Source organism: Atractosteus spatula, chromosome 15, assembly GCF_055471065.1.
Source record: "Atractosteus spatula isolate fAtrSpa1 chromosome 15, fAtrSpa1.hap1, whole genome shotgun sequence".
Taxonomy (NCBI): Eukaryota; Metazoa; Chordata; class Actinopteri; order Semionotiformes; family Lepisosteidae; genus Atractosteus; species Atractosteus spatula.
The window spans coordinates 20,478,019-20,492,160 of record NC_142720.1 but is presented as its reverse complement, the minus strand read 5'-3'; the positions used below and the strand labels follow the sequence as shown (position 1 = coordinate 20,492,160).

General features: G+C 39.5%; 1 protein-coding gene across 6 annotated transcripts in view; it reads right to left on the bottom strand.

Annotated features, from left to right (window-relative positions):
• birc6 (baculoviral IAP repeat containing 6) overlaps positions 1–14,142 on the bottom strand; it is a 107,331-nt gene that overhangs the window by 15,644 nt on the left and 77,545 nt on the right. For all 6 annotated transcript variants that reach the window (XM_088933594.1, XM_088933596.1, XM_088933597.1 and 3 more), the window contains exon 66: positions 76–283. In XM_088933594.1, coding sequence (XP_088789720.1) covers positions 76–283 — 208 coding nt within the window. The remainder of the gene's footprint in view (positions 1–75; positions 284–14,142) is intronic.

Sequence of the window (14,142 nt, the reverse complement as noted above, 5' to 3'; positions counted from 1 at the left end):
GTTTAGGGTAACCAAAACAGTGCAATAGTGCAACAGTGAAGTGGCTTGATTTGAGAAGGGTGGCCAGTATCTGACCTGAGCCTGTTGGTGTAGGTGTCCACGCAGGTCTTCATCTTGGCCAGCAGCATTCCCACCGAGGCGGGGCTCTCGGAGTGCTCCTCCTCCTCGCCCGGCTCCCCGGACAGTGGCAGCAGCAGCGGCACCAGGGCTGTGCAGGTGGAGATGGCCCGCAGCAGCTCCAGCAGGGCCCGGTACAGGGGCACGTGTCTCGCCATGTCCAGCACTGCCACAAGAGCACAGCACAGGCCATGTCAGGAACCGGCACACACAGTCTCACCGCGTCCAGCAGTAGACACTCAACTCTCAACTTACCTGTTGCAAAGGAAATATGGAAGATAGCTTGCTTAAGTTAAGATGGTGCAGCTGTTACCACACATTACCACGTGCTATATGTCTATTTCCCTCTACTATTCTTGATGAGAAATTATTTTTGAACATGCAGACCTTAGAAAGATGGAGCAAGCACAGCCATGGCAGGTCAGTGCTGTTCCTCAAGAGGGGGAAGTAAGACGCTGAATGCTGTAAAGTTAGACAACCAGCTCTGTGGAATAAATGATCACTAAAGTCAACACCACTGAAATGAACCTAAAAACCAAGTTACTGCCTACTTTGTATATTGCACATATCAGTGACTAAGACTTGTAACTTTACCTGGCCAGGCTCAAACTATTTAAGTTCAAGAAAATCCACATTAAGGTTCCCTAATTTCCCTTATCTTATCTTGTTTCTGATGCACTTGCAACCCACACCAGACTATTTTACCTAAAACCACAAGACAGTCATCGTCTTGTACTTTGTTTGCAGTTTGGGTCGGTCAGACAATGCCCCATCTGACATCTCCTTACTTTTTACAAACGGCGCACAGAAGCATCAGCGTCTGCTTCAAGCAGACTTTGTCAAGTTATCGAAGTCTAAAAACCCAGGTTATTTTTTCCAATTCATGGAACACTAGCTATCTACACAGATGCTGGATTTTGTAACAGCTGAGGAGCTCTAAAGAGAAGCAAAGTGGTACAATAAACCAAGATGTGTTCCTTAGTTACAATTCTGTAAGCTTCACCTGCTTGCTTTACATTTATATTAGGATTTCAGCAGAAGGTTAGGTGTATCTCCACAATACCCCAACCTCCCCTTTAATCTGTATTCCAATCACTGTTTCCCTCTCCTTGAGAAACCAAGGAAGCCTTTAAACTCCTTATAAACTGAATAAATTTGGGCAATTACTGCAAAATAACAGTAACATTTATGACTGATGCTGCAACACGTCTGACCGCATCTGCTCTTAATCTGTCTCAGCTGGGCCTGCTTGGGACTGGGGCAGGCACGTTTGGGGAAGTGCTTTCCAGCAGAATTATGGTCTGGATATTCTCAATGTCAAACTTTACATTCTCCCACATGGTCACTTTGGCCACTGACTGTTATTTATTTAACCCAGTATTGCAATTTACAGTAGAAGACTTCTAAGGAGGAAAAAACATTTGTAACATAAAATGGTTACAAATCATCGGGATTAGGAAAGCAACATCTCAGAAAAGTGTGTAATGTGTACCTGAGCAGAATGTGGTAATGTATTTATGGCAGTGAACCAAAACAGATCACTGCACATGTAGCTTAATTGAATAATATCCTAAATGTAAAAATATCTTAAGGATCTTACATCCATTTTTAATCCTGGACAAGAAAAGAAAAATCTAGGGAATGAAGATTTCAAAACTGTGTAAATGATACATCTAGCAGAAGAGGATAAATTATAGATCTGACCTTCCCTTCCACGCTAACAGTTCTACCCCTGGACAATCCTTCAAGCAACAAAATAAAAACAGCCTTTAAAACAGCCTTTAAATAAATGAACTAAAAGCTAGTCTTTTTCTGTCACATTGAAATAAGCAGGCTGGCTAGTGATGAGTTGTGCACATACACACTGAAACTAAGCTACACCAACTCCACCAGTATTCGAAAACTCAAATATTAATTGAACAGGACTGCAAGACACAATGCTATGGTGCAGAACCATAAATACACCAGGGAAAAAAAGAGAGAAAGGACAGGAAAAATAAAGAACTCAGATGTGGGAGATGACTACTGTGGGGCCATGCAGCTCAAAAGATAATTAATCTTATGGCCCTGACGCCATGAATGGGCCATCAATTCTGTAGCTGGACAGCATATCTATGCCATGTGGTCTTGTTCCCTCTTTCCCAAACAAGACAATAAAATGCAGGTCACAGAGGCAGCCGCACAAACAAGCAAGAGAAGCTTGTTGTGGGTGTGTGATGCACAGCACGCTCTGCTGCTTTGTGAGACATGAGAAATATTAGGAATTCACTTCCAAGGGTGAGAGAGCACAGAGAGAAAGAGAAAGCACTGATATACTGTCTCAGGCCCCATTCCCAAACTCCAGCCACCACCAAGGATATAGAAAGTTGATTATCTTGGGCAGCAACAGCAAACTGCAGAAGAACAGTTTTCATATAATGCATTCCTGAAATCTTTTTCTTATGTTCTCATCTCAGCACATCACTTATTGTACTTTCTAAATCATGTTTGCCAGGAAATACCATCCAATTCCCTGCACAGTTGGCAGAATTTAAAAAACATTATTTTTCAATTGCATAGAAAATATAACTCCAAAAAAGGGAAAAGAACGGATTTTGAAATAAAATGGTAGTTGAAAAGCAGAAGGATGATATTAAAGCACAATGTCTTGTTTGTGGATAAAACAGATGTTTCTAACGACTGTAGACCTTTTTTGTCCCTACTTGAAGTTCAAAGATGTACACTGACAATGCAACAAAAAATAATTTGACATGGTAGTTCAATGTCTGTGCTGTCTAGGGGCATCATCTGCTGTAGGGTGGCAGCTTTGCTTTTACGGAGTGGGACTAGCTTAAAATTGAAAAGGTCATCAAATCTATACTGTTTGACTAAGAGACACAGACAACCCCTTAGATTCTCCATCACCTAAACAATTTTCCTGGTGGCTTTAAATGTCATAAAATTATTTTAATGATTGTTTCTCACACACATACGGGTGGACATACAGTATGTACATAGCATGCCAAGTATTACCAAGAAAGCTGTCAACACCTACTACAACACGTCTGTATCTACTCTATGTAGTGTAACTGCCTCAGTACATGTTTGAAATGGCCCAGTATCCAGGAATCTTTCCAGAATCTTTAAATAGTACCAGATTGGTCTGTCAGAAAGCTGACATTGCAAGGGTTAAAAGACAAAAAAAAATCAAAGCTGATAATGTGCACTTAAACCTTTCTGGTTGTTTACAGTTTGATTCTGCCATTTACAGTGTGAAACTCTACTGAAGAGTATCAGCAAAGGCTGAATCTTATTCAGTTTATAAGGATTTTTAAAAGGATTATGACACTTCAATGAGAGAAGGCTTTAGAGTAACACTTTTGCATACATTACTGGAGGATTTACACAATCATGCCCGTTGTCTTCTGAACAACAGTAAAATAGGAACATCGATAATAAATGGCACTGACTTTACACAATAAATTAACGGCAGCTGTTAATGAACAAACCTCTTTTAAAAGCAGGGTGATTGCAAGATCAGTCTGATGTTCTTAACGATTTTTTGCCTCCCTATGATATCCTAAAACACTCAGTCCAAGAATAGCTAGATCTAATGGTCCATTAAATAGGTAATATTGAGAAGCACTGAATTCTTTTTCCATATCATTTAACATCCTCAGTACAGCTTAATTGGATAAGAACGACAATACCACTAAACTTAGCATGCATTACTGGGAACTTAAATTATAATTTTCATCAACACTAGACATGCAGAACATATACAGCAGGAATCTAAGCCTTTCTTTCCCTTGATATTGGCAAGTTAACTGACAATTTATGACTAAAAGCACTCTTAACGGCAACATGGCCTTCGTGAACCATAATGATTTAACAAAGGCAAATTAAGAGTTTAAATTTTACCTATCTATTAACTAATTCCTTTTGGTCTTATAAGACCAATCAAATATTTAGTGTTTTAGACTATATATAACCATGGCATACAGCCCTAGACTTTCCATTGTCAAGGCAGCTCACTTAAGCTGTCAAGATCTTAGAAGGGTAACCTGCAAAGGTCTTTAGTAAAAGACACTCGGATGGCACGCTGATGTATCAGGCCCGTGTATCAATGAGAAAATCCTTCCCTTTTCAACAGATTTCAATGATGAATGTTGCTCTTCCGGAGAGCGGTGGTGTACACATGATACTGTAACATGCTGCCTGGATGGGGCCTCCTTTCTACTGCTTGCGTTCTCGTGGTGACGCTTGAGAACTGCCGCATGACGTCACACAGCTGTTTCAGCACAGATCTGACCAGATTCTCCACAGCCCAGCACTGCTCTGCCAAGTTGATTTATGCTGTTTACCACTTATTTCTGTTCTATATCAATACGGTCCTAACATCCTGATACAAGTATCACTGCCATTTGCTAGTCAGCTCCACAGTCGGGAAATAAACTGTTACTCTGGAAGCTTCAAGTGATATCAGACAGCCAACAGTGTGGACAGCAATATCTTCCCTAGCATAATGCTGACAATCATAATGCAGGGAAAACAAATTCCCTGTGCCATTTGCTAGTCAGCTCCACAGTCGGGAAATAAACTGTTACTCTGGAAGCTTCAAGTGATATCAGACAGCCAACAGTGTGGACAGCAATATCTTCCCTAGCATAATGCTGACAATCATAATGCAGGGAAAACAAATTCCCTGTGCAACTATGTGATCACTGACTCATGTCAGTATGTACTTTTCCCCTTCCCTGTGATCCAGCACCTCCACATAACACCCAGGAGACGATGGATAAAAGTGATGAAGTATAATTTGAAATTATTAGAATTGCGCAGCTTACTAAACGGGCTGCGAATTATTATTTTTCTAACTGGGTGATAAATCCACGAACTCAGCAAAAGCCTCTTTCATCTTTCATACTAATGCAAGATAGGAAACTGTTCTAACACATTTTACGTGTAATCCTCCTCAAAGACTAAACATTTTAACAAAGGCGAAGCACTTTAACAGTTCCATAAACAGGTTGACTTAAACTAATCACAGATGTTGTGATTAATTGATTAAAATTGCCCACATCATAATACCCATACCGCATATATTCAAATTTCCATAAATCTAGCTATCCACACAAAAAAGCAAGAAATGGCACCTGCGCTTTCACAGATAATGTGCACATTGTTTCAGACTGAATATTCAGCAGAAGTAACTTCTTTGTAAGAGTGGAGAGATCAGACTTTGTTTTAAAACCAAGAAATTAATTCACACAAGAAAAGTTACAAAAGAAAAGAGGCCATTCAGCCCATTGAGTCTGTTATCAGCTAATTGATCCAAGGATCTCATCCCAATTATTGCCTTCAACATGGCTGGGTGGCTCCCTGTTCCACACCCCCACAAGCCTTTGGGTAAAGTGCCCCCTATTCTTGCTTTCAAATACACTCCACATAGTTCCCACTTGAGTCTTCCGGTTCAAATCTCAATGTTCATCTAAAAAAAGAAAAACGTATAATTTCACAGAAAACAATACCTTTTAAAAAGAATACCTAAAATCCTAGATCAATTTCCAACCATCAAAGTCAGGGGAAAGCAGGTTTTCCGGTACAAAACACCAAGCTCAGAATTCCATAATGAGCAGCTTCAGGGTATAATCAAAAACCTGCTGTTTTTCCCATCACCCTTAAAATGCACTAACATAGTCATTACCTCGGCAGAAATACAACATTTTCTGTGGAGCTGATTTATTGTGTTTTTAATGAGTACACTGACAGGGATAGTGTTTGTCAGTACCGCTGCCTCAGAGCCCCCAATTCCAGGGTTCGACAGAGTGGGAATGCCTTTAATTTTACTGGAATTGAAGTCTGAAAAAGTGCTGCTTAGCTTGACCCAATGAAGTTCTTTTCCCACATATGATACTGTTTATTATTAACATCTGGCATATTTTGTTTTAATATGCCCTTTCTTCAATTACGCAAGAACAGGAAATCAAAGTCTGAAATTTTGAAGGAAGGTTCAGACGACCTCCCAGAAATATGGTTGATGCGCAAAAACATGGCCTTACTTTCACCCATGTTGACATCGGTTTCGAAGACACAGGTGAATATTATTGCCACGAGAATTTGGATTTGATGCATCAGTACACAAACACCACAGGATAAACCACTGGTCTGTGGATACAAACGTACCCAGAGTAGTTTTAAGGTATTCAGTGCTGTGCAATACCAGTAGCATAGTGCAAAATAGATTTCTTCCCCATAAGCTTCTCATAATGCCCATGATATTTTATATAGCCTCCCAAGGGGGACAGCATGCAGTCTGACAACCACTGGTACAGTGAAACAGAACCGAGCAAGCTTGATTGACTGAATGGCCTCCTCTCGCTTGCTGCCTGATGTTCTAATTAGTCACTGTAAAAAAAAAATTCTTGGCGGAGATCCATCTCAGCAGCCTTTCTGCCGTGAACCAACGCAAGCATAACCCACTCTTCTCCGAGAGGGCAGACTGGTACAGAAAGCACAGACTGCCACATGCTCAGCTATTCAGGGCTTGTGGTGCCGAATGCAGTCAGAACACTGTCAACTTCTTTACGTAGGCAGCTGTAAAAAAAACAAACCCAACAACACTGCCCTTTGTGAAATAATCTTGTTCTAAGATGTGTAAACAAGCACCTCCCCATAAATAAAATGCCATGGTTCAACCATGCTTGACAACGCTTGACGCAAATTTAGCTTTTTGCAGCTACACAAAATTCCTTCCCCCCACGTAAATTACGAGTCGTCTCTATTCACACAGCTGGTCCTAGTGACCAGGTCCTAGTGACTGAACTAAAGGGGTGTTACCTGATCCACACGGGGACTCCCTTTATAAATCTTCAGGGCTCACGTGAAGCTCTAATAATACTGAGAGGCGAAATTATTTACAAATTCAGAGAATCTGAAAGGCAGTGAATATTTCTTCAGGGAAACTGTATAGCATTGTCATCTAAATAAGGGCACATGTAAAAATTGTAATCAAGTCTGAAAACTTGTAACTTAAAAAATTAGTTTAAAAAAGCACAACATAGTACAAAAGGACACCCAGATTCTTCATCATCAGGTTGCTAAGTGAAGTACTATTCTTGTAGCATTCTGAAATGGGAGAGAAAATGATTTTTGACTATCTCTACAATAATCAACACATGACCTTTGTCTGTTGCACCTACCTAAAGAAAAGTTCTGACATCCAGTTTTGAATACCCCACATATATGTGTGTTTATGAAGATGTAAAGATCAATCACATCCAGATGGAAATCTACACCTCTCTTCTGAAAGACGTGATCAAGAGGGATTGTGGGAACATATAAATCAGAAGAAGAACCCAATACAGATCCTTGAGGTACTACAGAGGTACCTCCAGAGCCATACAATCTGTGACAGGCAAATCCCAACAGAGCCATACTGTCCAATAATACAACACCAAAACTAGTAGACAGTACCAGTAACTACTGTCTGGCATTCATGACCAAGTAATAAAATAACGTTGACCTACTGTGTCAGACAGCAGTGAAAAATCTAATAAAAATAATAATGAAAAGGCTCCTGAGTCTCAGTTTAGACTCCAATTTTATTTTCAGTTCAATTTGGTTTGAGTCTCACTGACAACTCAAACATAGGAAAATTTCCATCTCATTTCCCCCAGATTCCTTATTAAACTTGACACGCACATAACTGACATTTGGTATTTTACAGCATATTAAGTGAAGAGGATAAATGTCTTCATGAACTTTAAATTACAGACTATATTACTTAAATTTAAAGATATACAGTAGATTAAGCAATATTCTATGTAAGTACAGTAGACAAACTAAATTGTCTATTATTCCCCTGTTTTATGTCTCTCCAAATAAAAAACACTAGATTTCTCAGTATCCTAATAAATAAAAAGTCTATGGTTTTCTAAAACGCCAACAAAGAAACCTGAATAATTTCTCTTCTGCCAAGAATGCTTTTACATCATTAAAAATACATTCCAATTTAATATAAAATCGCTGCCCACTTCGCATAGCTGAGCTGAGCTTGCATGCCATTCTCAATTTCCCTAAGGGAAAGCATGGATCTCATTTCCTAAGCTAAGAAATCTCATCAGAAAGGGTGTAACTATTTAAATGCTGAATGTACGCATCATTATTTAGACAAAATATTGGCCAACAAGAACAAGAAGGGCCATTGTTGTCCTTGATGTTTTCACATAAATTCATATCCTGATCCACTGCTACTGCTTTGGAAACAGCTAGAAACAAAACATTTGCCTGCTAAACATACAGACATTCTTCTTCTAAAGAATGGCAATAGAAATCTTCCCATCACAACATTCAGATGGTTCTTCTTCTTAACTAAATATGAGTCAATTTGCATATCCCTGCATGAAAGTGTACTGAGATGACTTCTTACTAGCGTGCAGGTGTTCTGCACTCATGTCTATGAGGAACATCAGTATCCCTTGAGCAATATAAATTCAGCTAAAAGCAATCTGTCATGGTATTCCTAGAGTGTGCTTTTAATGGGCTATTTTCCCTTTGCATGATTCCTCAGATGAACCCCCACACTTTTACAGAGTAGAGGAAGAGGCTAGTGCAGTAAAACGCTGTGGTCCTAGTTGGTCCCTGCCAACATCGATGATAAGGTCAGAAGTAAACTGTCCATGCTATCCTCACAGCACCCCCTTCAGCCAGCACACTGCTTACCTCATCTCCTGGGCTGCTATTCGGCCTCCAGGAACAGGATGTTCAACACAACATCAGAAACAGCCAGTCGAGCCTCTGTGAACTGATTCACTTAACTCACAACAAGGAAGGCAGCATTTCATAGCAGGCCCCAGAGCACAAACAGGGCTAAAAAAACCAACAGTTATCGCTCATCTTTAAAACCCATCTCTCAAAAAAGCAAAGGTTTTGGCTGTAGGTTTGCTACACTTTCCTAGGTCTGACACATTTTTAATCTAATTATCAGTCTATTTATATCCGCAAATCAGCAATACCTATCCCCCTCCAGAAACACACAAAGTTTGCATGATGTCAGAAGTGGAAGACTACACAGACAAATGCAGATAGTCACCAGGGTAAATCAAATCAAAAACTGGTGGTGGGCCCCTAGAGATTTGAACCATACACTCTGGCAGAATTATATCCAATCACATGAGATACAACTTGTACCGCAATTGTGCAACAAACGGCAGCAAAGATATCTAGTCAACCCTCTAAACAGCAGCTAAAATGCCCATCCTTTTTACACCTGTAGGTCTAAGCTGACGTAACAAATTAAAGAAAATTGACATGCCACAAAAACCATACGTCTAACAATGTTAACAAGACCTTAACTATAAGTATTTGCAGACTACAACACGGGTGGAGCAAGACTTTACAACCACGAGTTACCCTCCAGGTATTTCGAAGCCAGCCAACGCAAACTTGACCTGGCAGCTCCAGCACCTGCGGGGCTTGAGAAAGTGAGAACCAGGGTTTCGACTTCAGCTACACGGCTGTGTTGCCCGTTCCATATCCCCCCAGCCCTTTGTTTAGTGTCCTCTCACTTTAGTATATTTCCACAGTGTTCCATAAAATGCTATTTACATCCAGAACATTGTTTAAACACCATATGCTTGGACTTCAAACAGACTTTTCTTGATAGAAAGGAGCCCAGCTAAGTGTTTACTGGTCCCTTATCTGCTTCTGACCAACAATCAGAACCCTGTTCTGAGTGCCATGTCATACGTAAACACTCATCAACAAACACTCTCCAAAGGACCTAAAGCTTTGTGAATATAATCTACATGGGGGGAAACCATGGCTAGCCGCACAGGAGACAGGCCTGTTCAATGACTGGGGTTTCCGGTGTGTGGCTGGCCACTGTGTCAGAGGCTCAGTCTCTGGAGTGATTACTCAGCTGCACAGCAGCAAGCCTAATCTGAAAAGAAAGCACACGGTTTCCGCGATGCTGCTTAACACTGGCACTGTCATGTCAATGTGAATGCCAGTGGCGAGACTTTTTTTTTTTGGCTCGTCTTGGAAAAAACCCAAAACAATCCTGTTAGGGTTCTACAGCACACAAGGATATCGTGAAAGACAAACCTTCAAAAAGCACTGCATTTAAAACTCAATAAGATGAATACATGAATGATATGAAGAAAACAGCATACAGTCTTTGTTATTGATATATTTTAAAAGTGTCACAAATCAATGGAAGCAGTAATGAACAGAGCAAGTAATAAGCACGATCCTGGCTCTGAGAAGGCGTCATGAATGAATGAATCCCCACTGTTCAGTGTTGGACACAAGGGCAGTAACTGTGCCTGAAAACAGGACAGGGTACTTCAGAGGGTAGCACGCTGCTCACCGACTCGCATCACACAACATGCACCCTGGGCCCTTCAACAAGCCTTCCTCGTTGTTTCTGGAATACCTTCAATTAATAAAACCTGGTCCCAAAAAAAGAGAACCTCTGTCTCAAGCTCAATATTGCAAAACCCATGTGAAATATTCTCAATTTATTATTTCCATCTTATTTGTCAGATATTGAGAATTTGTTCTGATAATCCGTCAAACCAGCAGGACAACGTTTCGTTGTGGGCGAACACTCATTGTGATGCTTTACAATTAGCACTAGAAACAAAGAAAAGGGTATTCATGAAATAATCACTGTACTTATAATTCTCTGAATAATATCCCCACAGTTAGCAACTTCAATTAAGAAAGTACAGATGGAGAAACCAGAATACATTGAAAAAAATGTATCTTAAGATTTTCTGAAAGTTCATCTTTACATTGTCTCAACCATTGTGACAAAGCTATCAAATGACTGTCCGCGTGCCAACAGCAAAACATTAAAAAACACCCGTTCTATTAGCGTCAACTATACAGTGCTCTGCAAAAGTCTTAGACACAATGAGTTTTAAGCAAAATCTCCACTAGCATTTTCTACTGAATTCTGAAACTTACTATGCTAGCTGGTTACATAATAAATCTTAATGTCTTATTTGTCCTTTTGCAAAACTGAATTCACATGAAAGTCAATGTGAAGTGTTAGTAGCCAATCCAATCTAAGTGACTCATTGTCAAGTGTTTCTCATCAATAACAATTGTGCCTTTCTAAACACCCATAAAGCCGAAAGGCTACCTTTTGTACTACAGAAACACTATGGTTAAGGAGAAAAGTACAGCAATGCACAATGTGGAAGAGGTTTGCTCAGTAAGGCCCGTGTATGTGTGTGCGCGGACGGCAGTTGTTTGTCAGTGCTGTGGCAGTGTAATGAGGCTCGCCCAGCCTAATAAACAGACATGGCTGCAGGCTCCCGATGACTGGCGCAGACACTTCCCATGAAGGAGCAGCTGACACAAGTGTATTTGAAAGCAATGGCTCTCCGAATGCTCCCAGCTTGCACTGCACTCAGGCCCAGGCCTGTAATGCAGAAGTGAGATGCAAGCTACTCACTGGACCAATGTCGAGACGGACCCCCAGCATTTTACCACCTGACTCTTTCAGCATTTGATGATTAGAGATACATAAAAATGAACTAATTCTGCAGTATAACATCGGTGTCAATTTTAAATTTCAGATATATATTATTTTAGAAGCTTTCTTCTGTTATCCTGTTTATTACTACAGAGAAATGCATTAACCATTCCTTTTACTATTCTCTTTTCCGAGAGACATTTATGAATGGTTTCTGTCTCATTTAACTTATGTCATGTGGACACTAGCTGTAAGCTACTACAGTATATAATCATACTGTATATTAGGTAATAGAGTCTGCAATTTATCAAAATACATAGATCACAGCTCATGATTGTAAAGATTAAAGCAATATTGTACTCTTACGGACTACAATTGTTTTTAAGTACCCTGTAAAAATACTCACAATGTTATTACAATATAATAACTTTAAAATCAATTACTTTAGCAACCTAAAGTTGTAGAGTTATCCAAAACAGTGTGGAGCGATTATTACACACAACAGACAACAGAAAATGTAAGATAATTGCAAATGTTTTCCATAAAATCTTTCCAAAATGCTGATAACATGCAATTATATTTTTTACACTGCAATGATTCCTTAATTCATGCTGAGTATTATATTAAAAAGGAAGGCACTCTGATCCATCGAGACTACTAAATTACTCCTAAGGTGCTCCGAGTGCAACAAAACGCAAGGAATTCTAATCAGCTATTCTGCAGATATTATTCAGGCTCTCGTATTTGATACATTTTAATTAGCTGCTGATGTGCACATAGCTGACTGCCTTAGATTTGTATGGCTGTTTATTTTTTAATGTTCTGTATGGTAATTTACAACTTATTATCATGCTTTCAATCTGTATGTATTAATTACCCTAAAAGGCAGGAGAGCATTTAATTCTTAAGTTTGAAATTCCACTTTTCACGATAATGTTCTTGTAAAACAAATACTAGAATTCCATATGAACATTAATACTGAATTCAGACAAACCCTTGTGATGCGTCAGTTATTCATGCCTTCTTGAATTAGTTGATGTCTTCAGATAACTACATGCTACTTGTAAAACATGCTTTTGTGCAGCTGATTCACAAATAAAAGGACATACGTGACTAAATCTGGCAACATGATGTCTAAACAATCTCTCTGTCTAAAAATGATCACTTACATTATTCTAAATATATTACAACCTAATGGCATTTTTTAAAACTTGACAAGGGCATGGCTTTGTAATAATCCAAATTTGCAGATGTTAAAAAAGAGTTAACATTTTGGTTCAATGGTGGTGCTTATAAAATATTTTAACAAGGTGCACAAAAAGCCCCCACACAAGAGGCCTGTTTTCATATGTTTAAACAGCCTCTCAGCAGACCATCGTTTTGCAACAAAGCATTTGTGCCAGTAATGCTGCACATAATCTGGCAGGAGGAAACCTTCCTCAATAGTGAATTAAAAAACGCCAGATGACATTGTCACTATCCCCAGTACAGTTAAAATTAGAATGCAACAAAGATGCCTGAACAACGCCCTTCCTGAGCTATAGTTCACACGTTTTCCCTTCGTGAGCAGTGCAGCACATTCTACAGTAAATCTGGAAAAAAAATACCAGCAGTAAAATGTTGCACTGGCTCGCAGTGTCAGCCTCTTGCTGTATTCCCGCCCCAGGATAACCATCTGTCTTAACTGTCTGTATCCTTCTTCATGGAGATGACTTTCATCATAAATTGTATTACGATCCCCACAATATATACATGAATTGCAGTAGTGCAACAGTATGTGGGCCGCTTGTGTGAAGGAACAGAAATGACAACAGCACAAAACCATAAACCTATTTAACCCTTGACCCCTGGCTGACCAGACATTATCTACAAAAACAATTGTCGAGGATATCTGTCTAATTAAACCCTTGCCACTTGACAAAGTCTTATTTATTCCTCGTCAAATTAAAGCAATAAGTAATATTAACCATTAGGGAATGGGGGAGTAAGGTGGCTTTATAACTCACTGAGAGAGGAAAAAGCTAAGAACTTTGATTTTCTACACATTAAAGAGGGGAATAGGAGATTCCCCCCCCCCAATTCAAAAAAGTCATGCAAACAAAACAGTAATGTGAATGAAAAACTTCAAGATGAAAGAACAAGGGACAAAAGGAAAATAAGTTGGTATAAAAATACCATCACACTGCAGCTCTTACACTGGTTAATATGATTTTAACACAGTGCTCCAGGCCAGTGAGTAGCAAGTGAATCACACACTATAGAAACCACTTGGAATCACTGACTAGCTAACAAATGGAATTTATACCAAGCATAAAGAAATAAGTGACTGATTGGTTGGATTACTTCTGAATCGTTTTAAAAATAACATTAATCCGCAGTGTGCTTCTTCGTCGGGAGACATACTGATGAACCAATGCAATATAAAGGCACTCTTCCCGAGACAAAAAATTCTACTCCTTGAAGAAATTTCACTTGTGCTTCATTATTTAGTTTGCAGCAGATAAGAAGAGTGTAGTAACGTACACAGAAAGCCCCGATAAAAGATTAGCCTGTCAGGC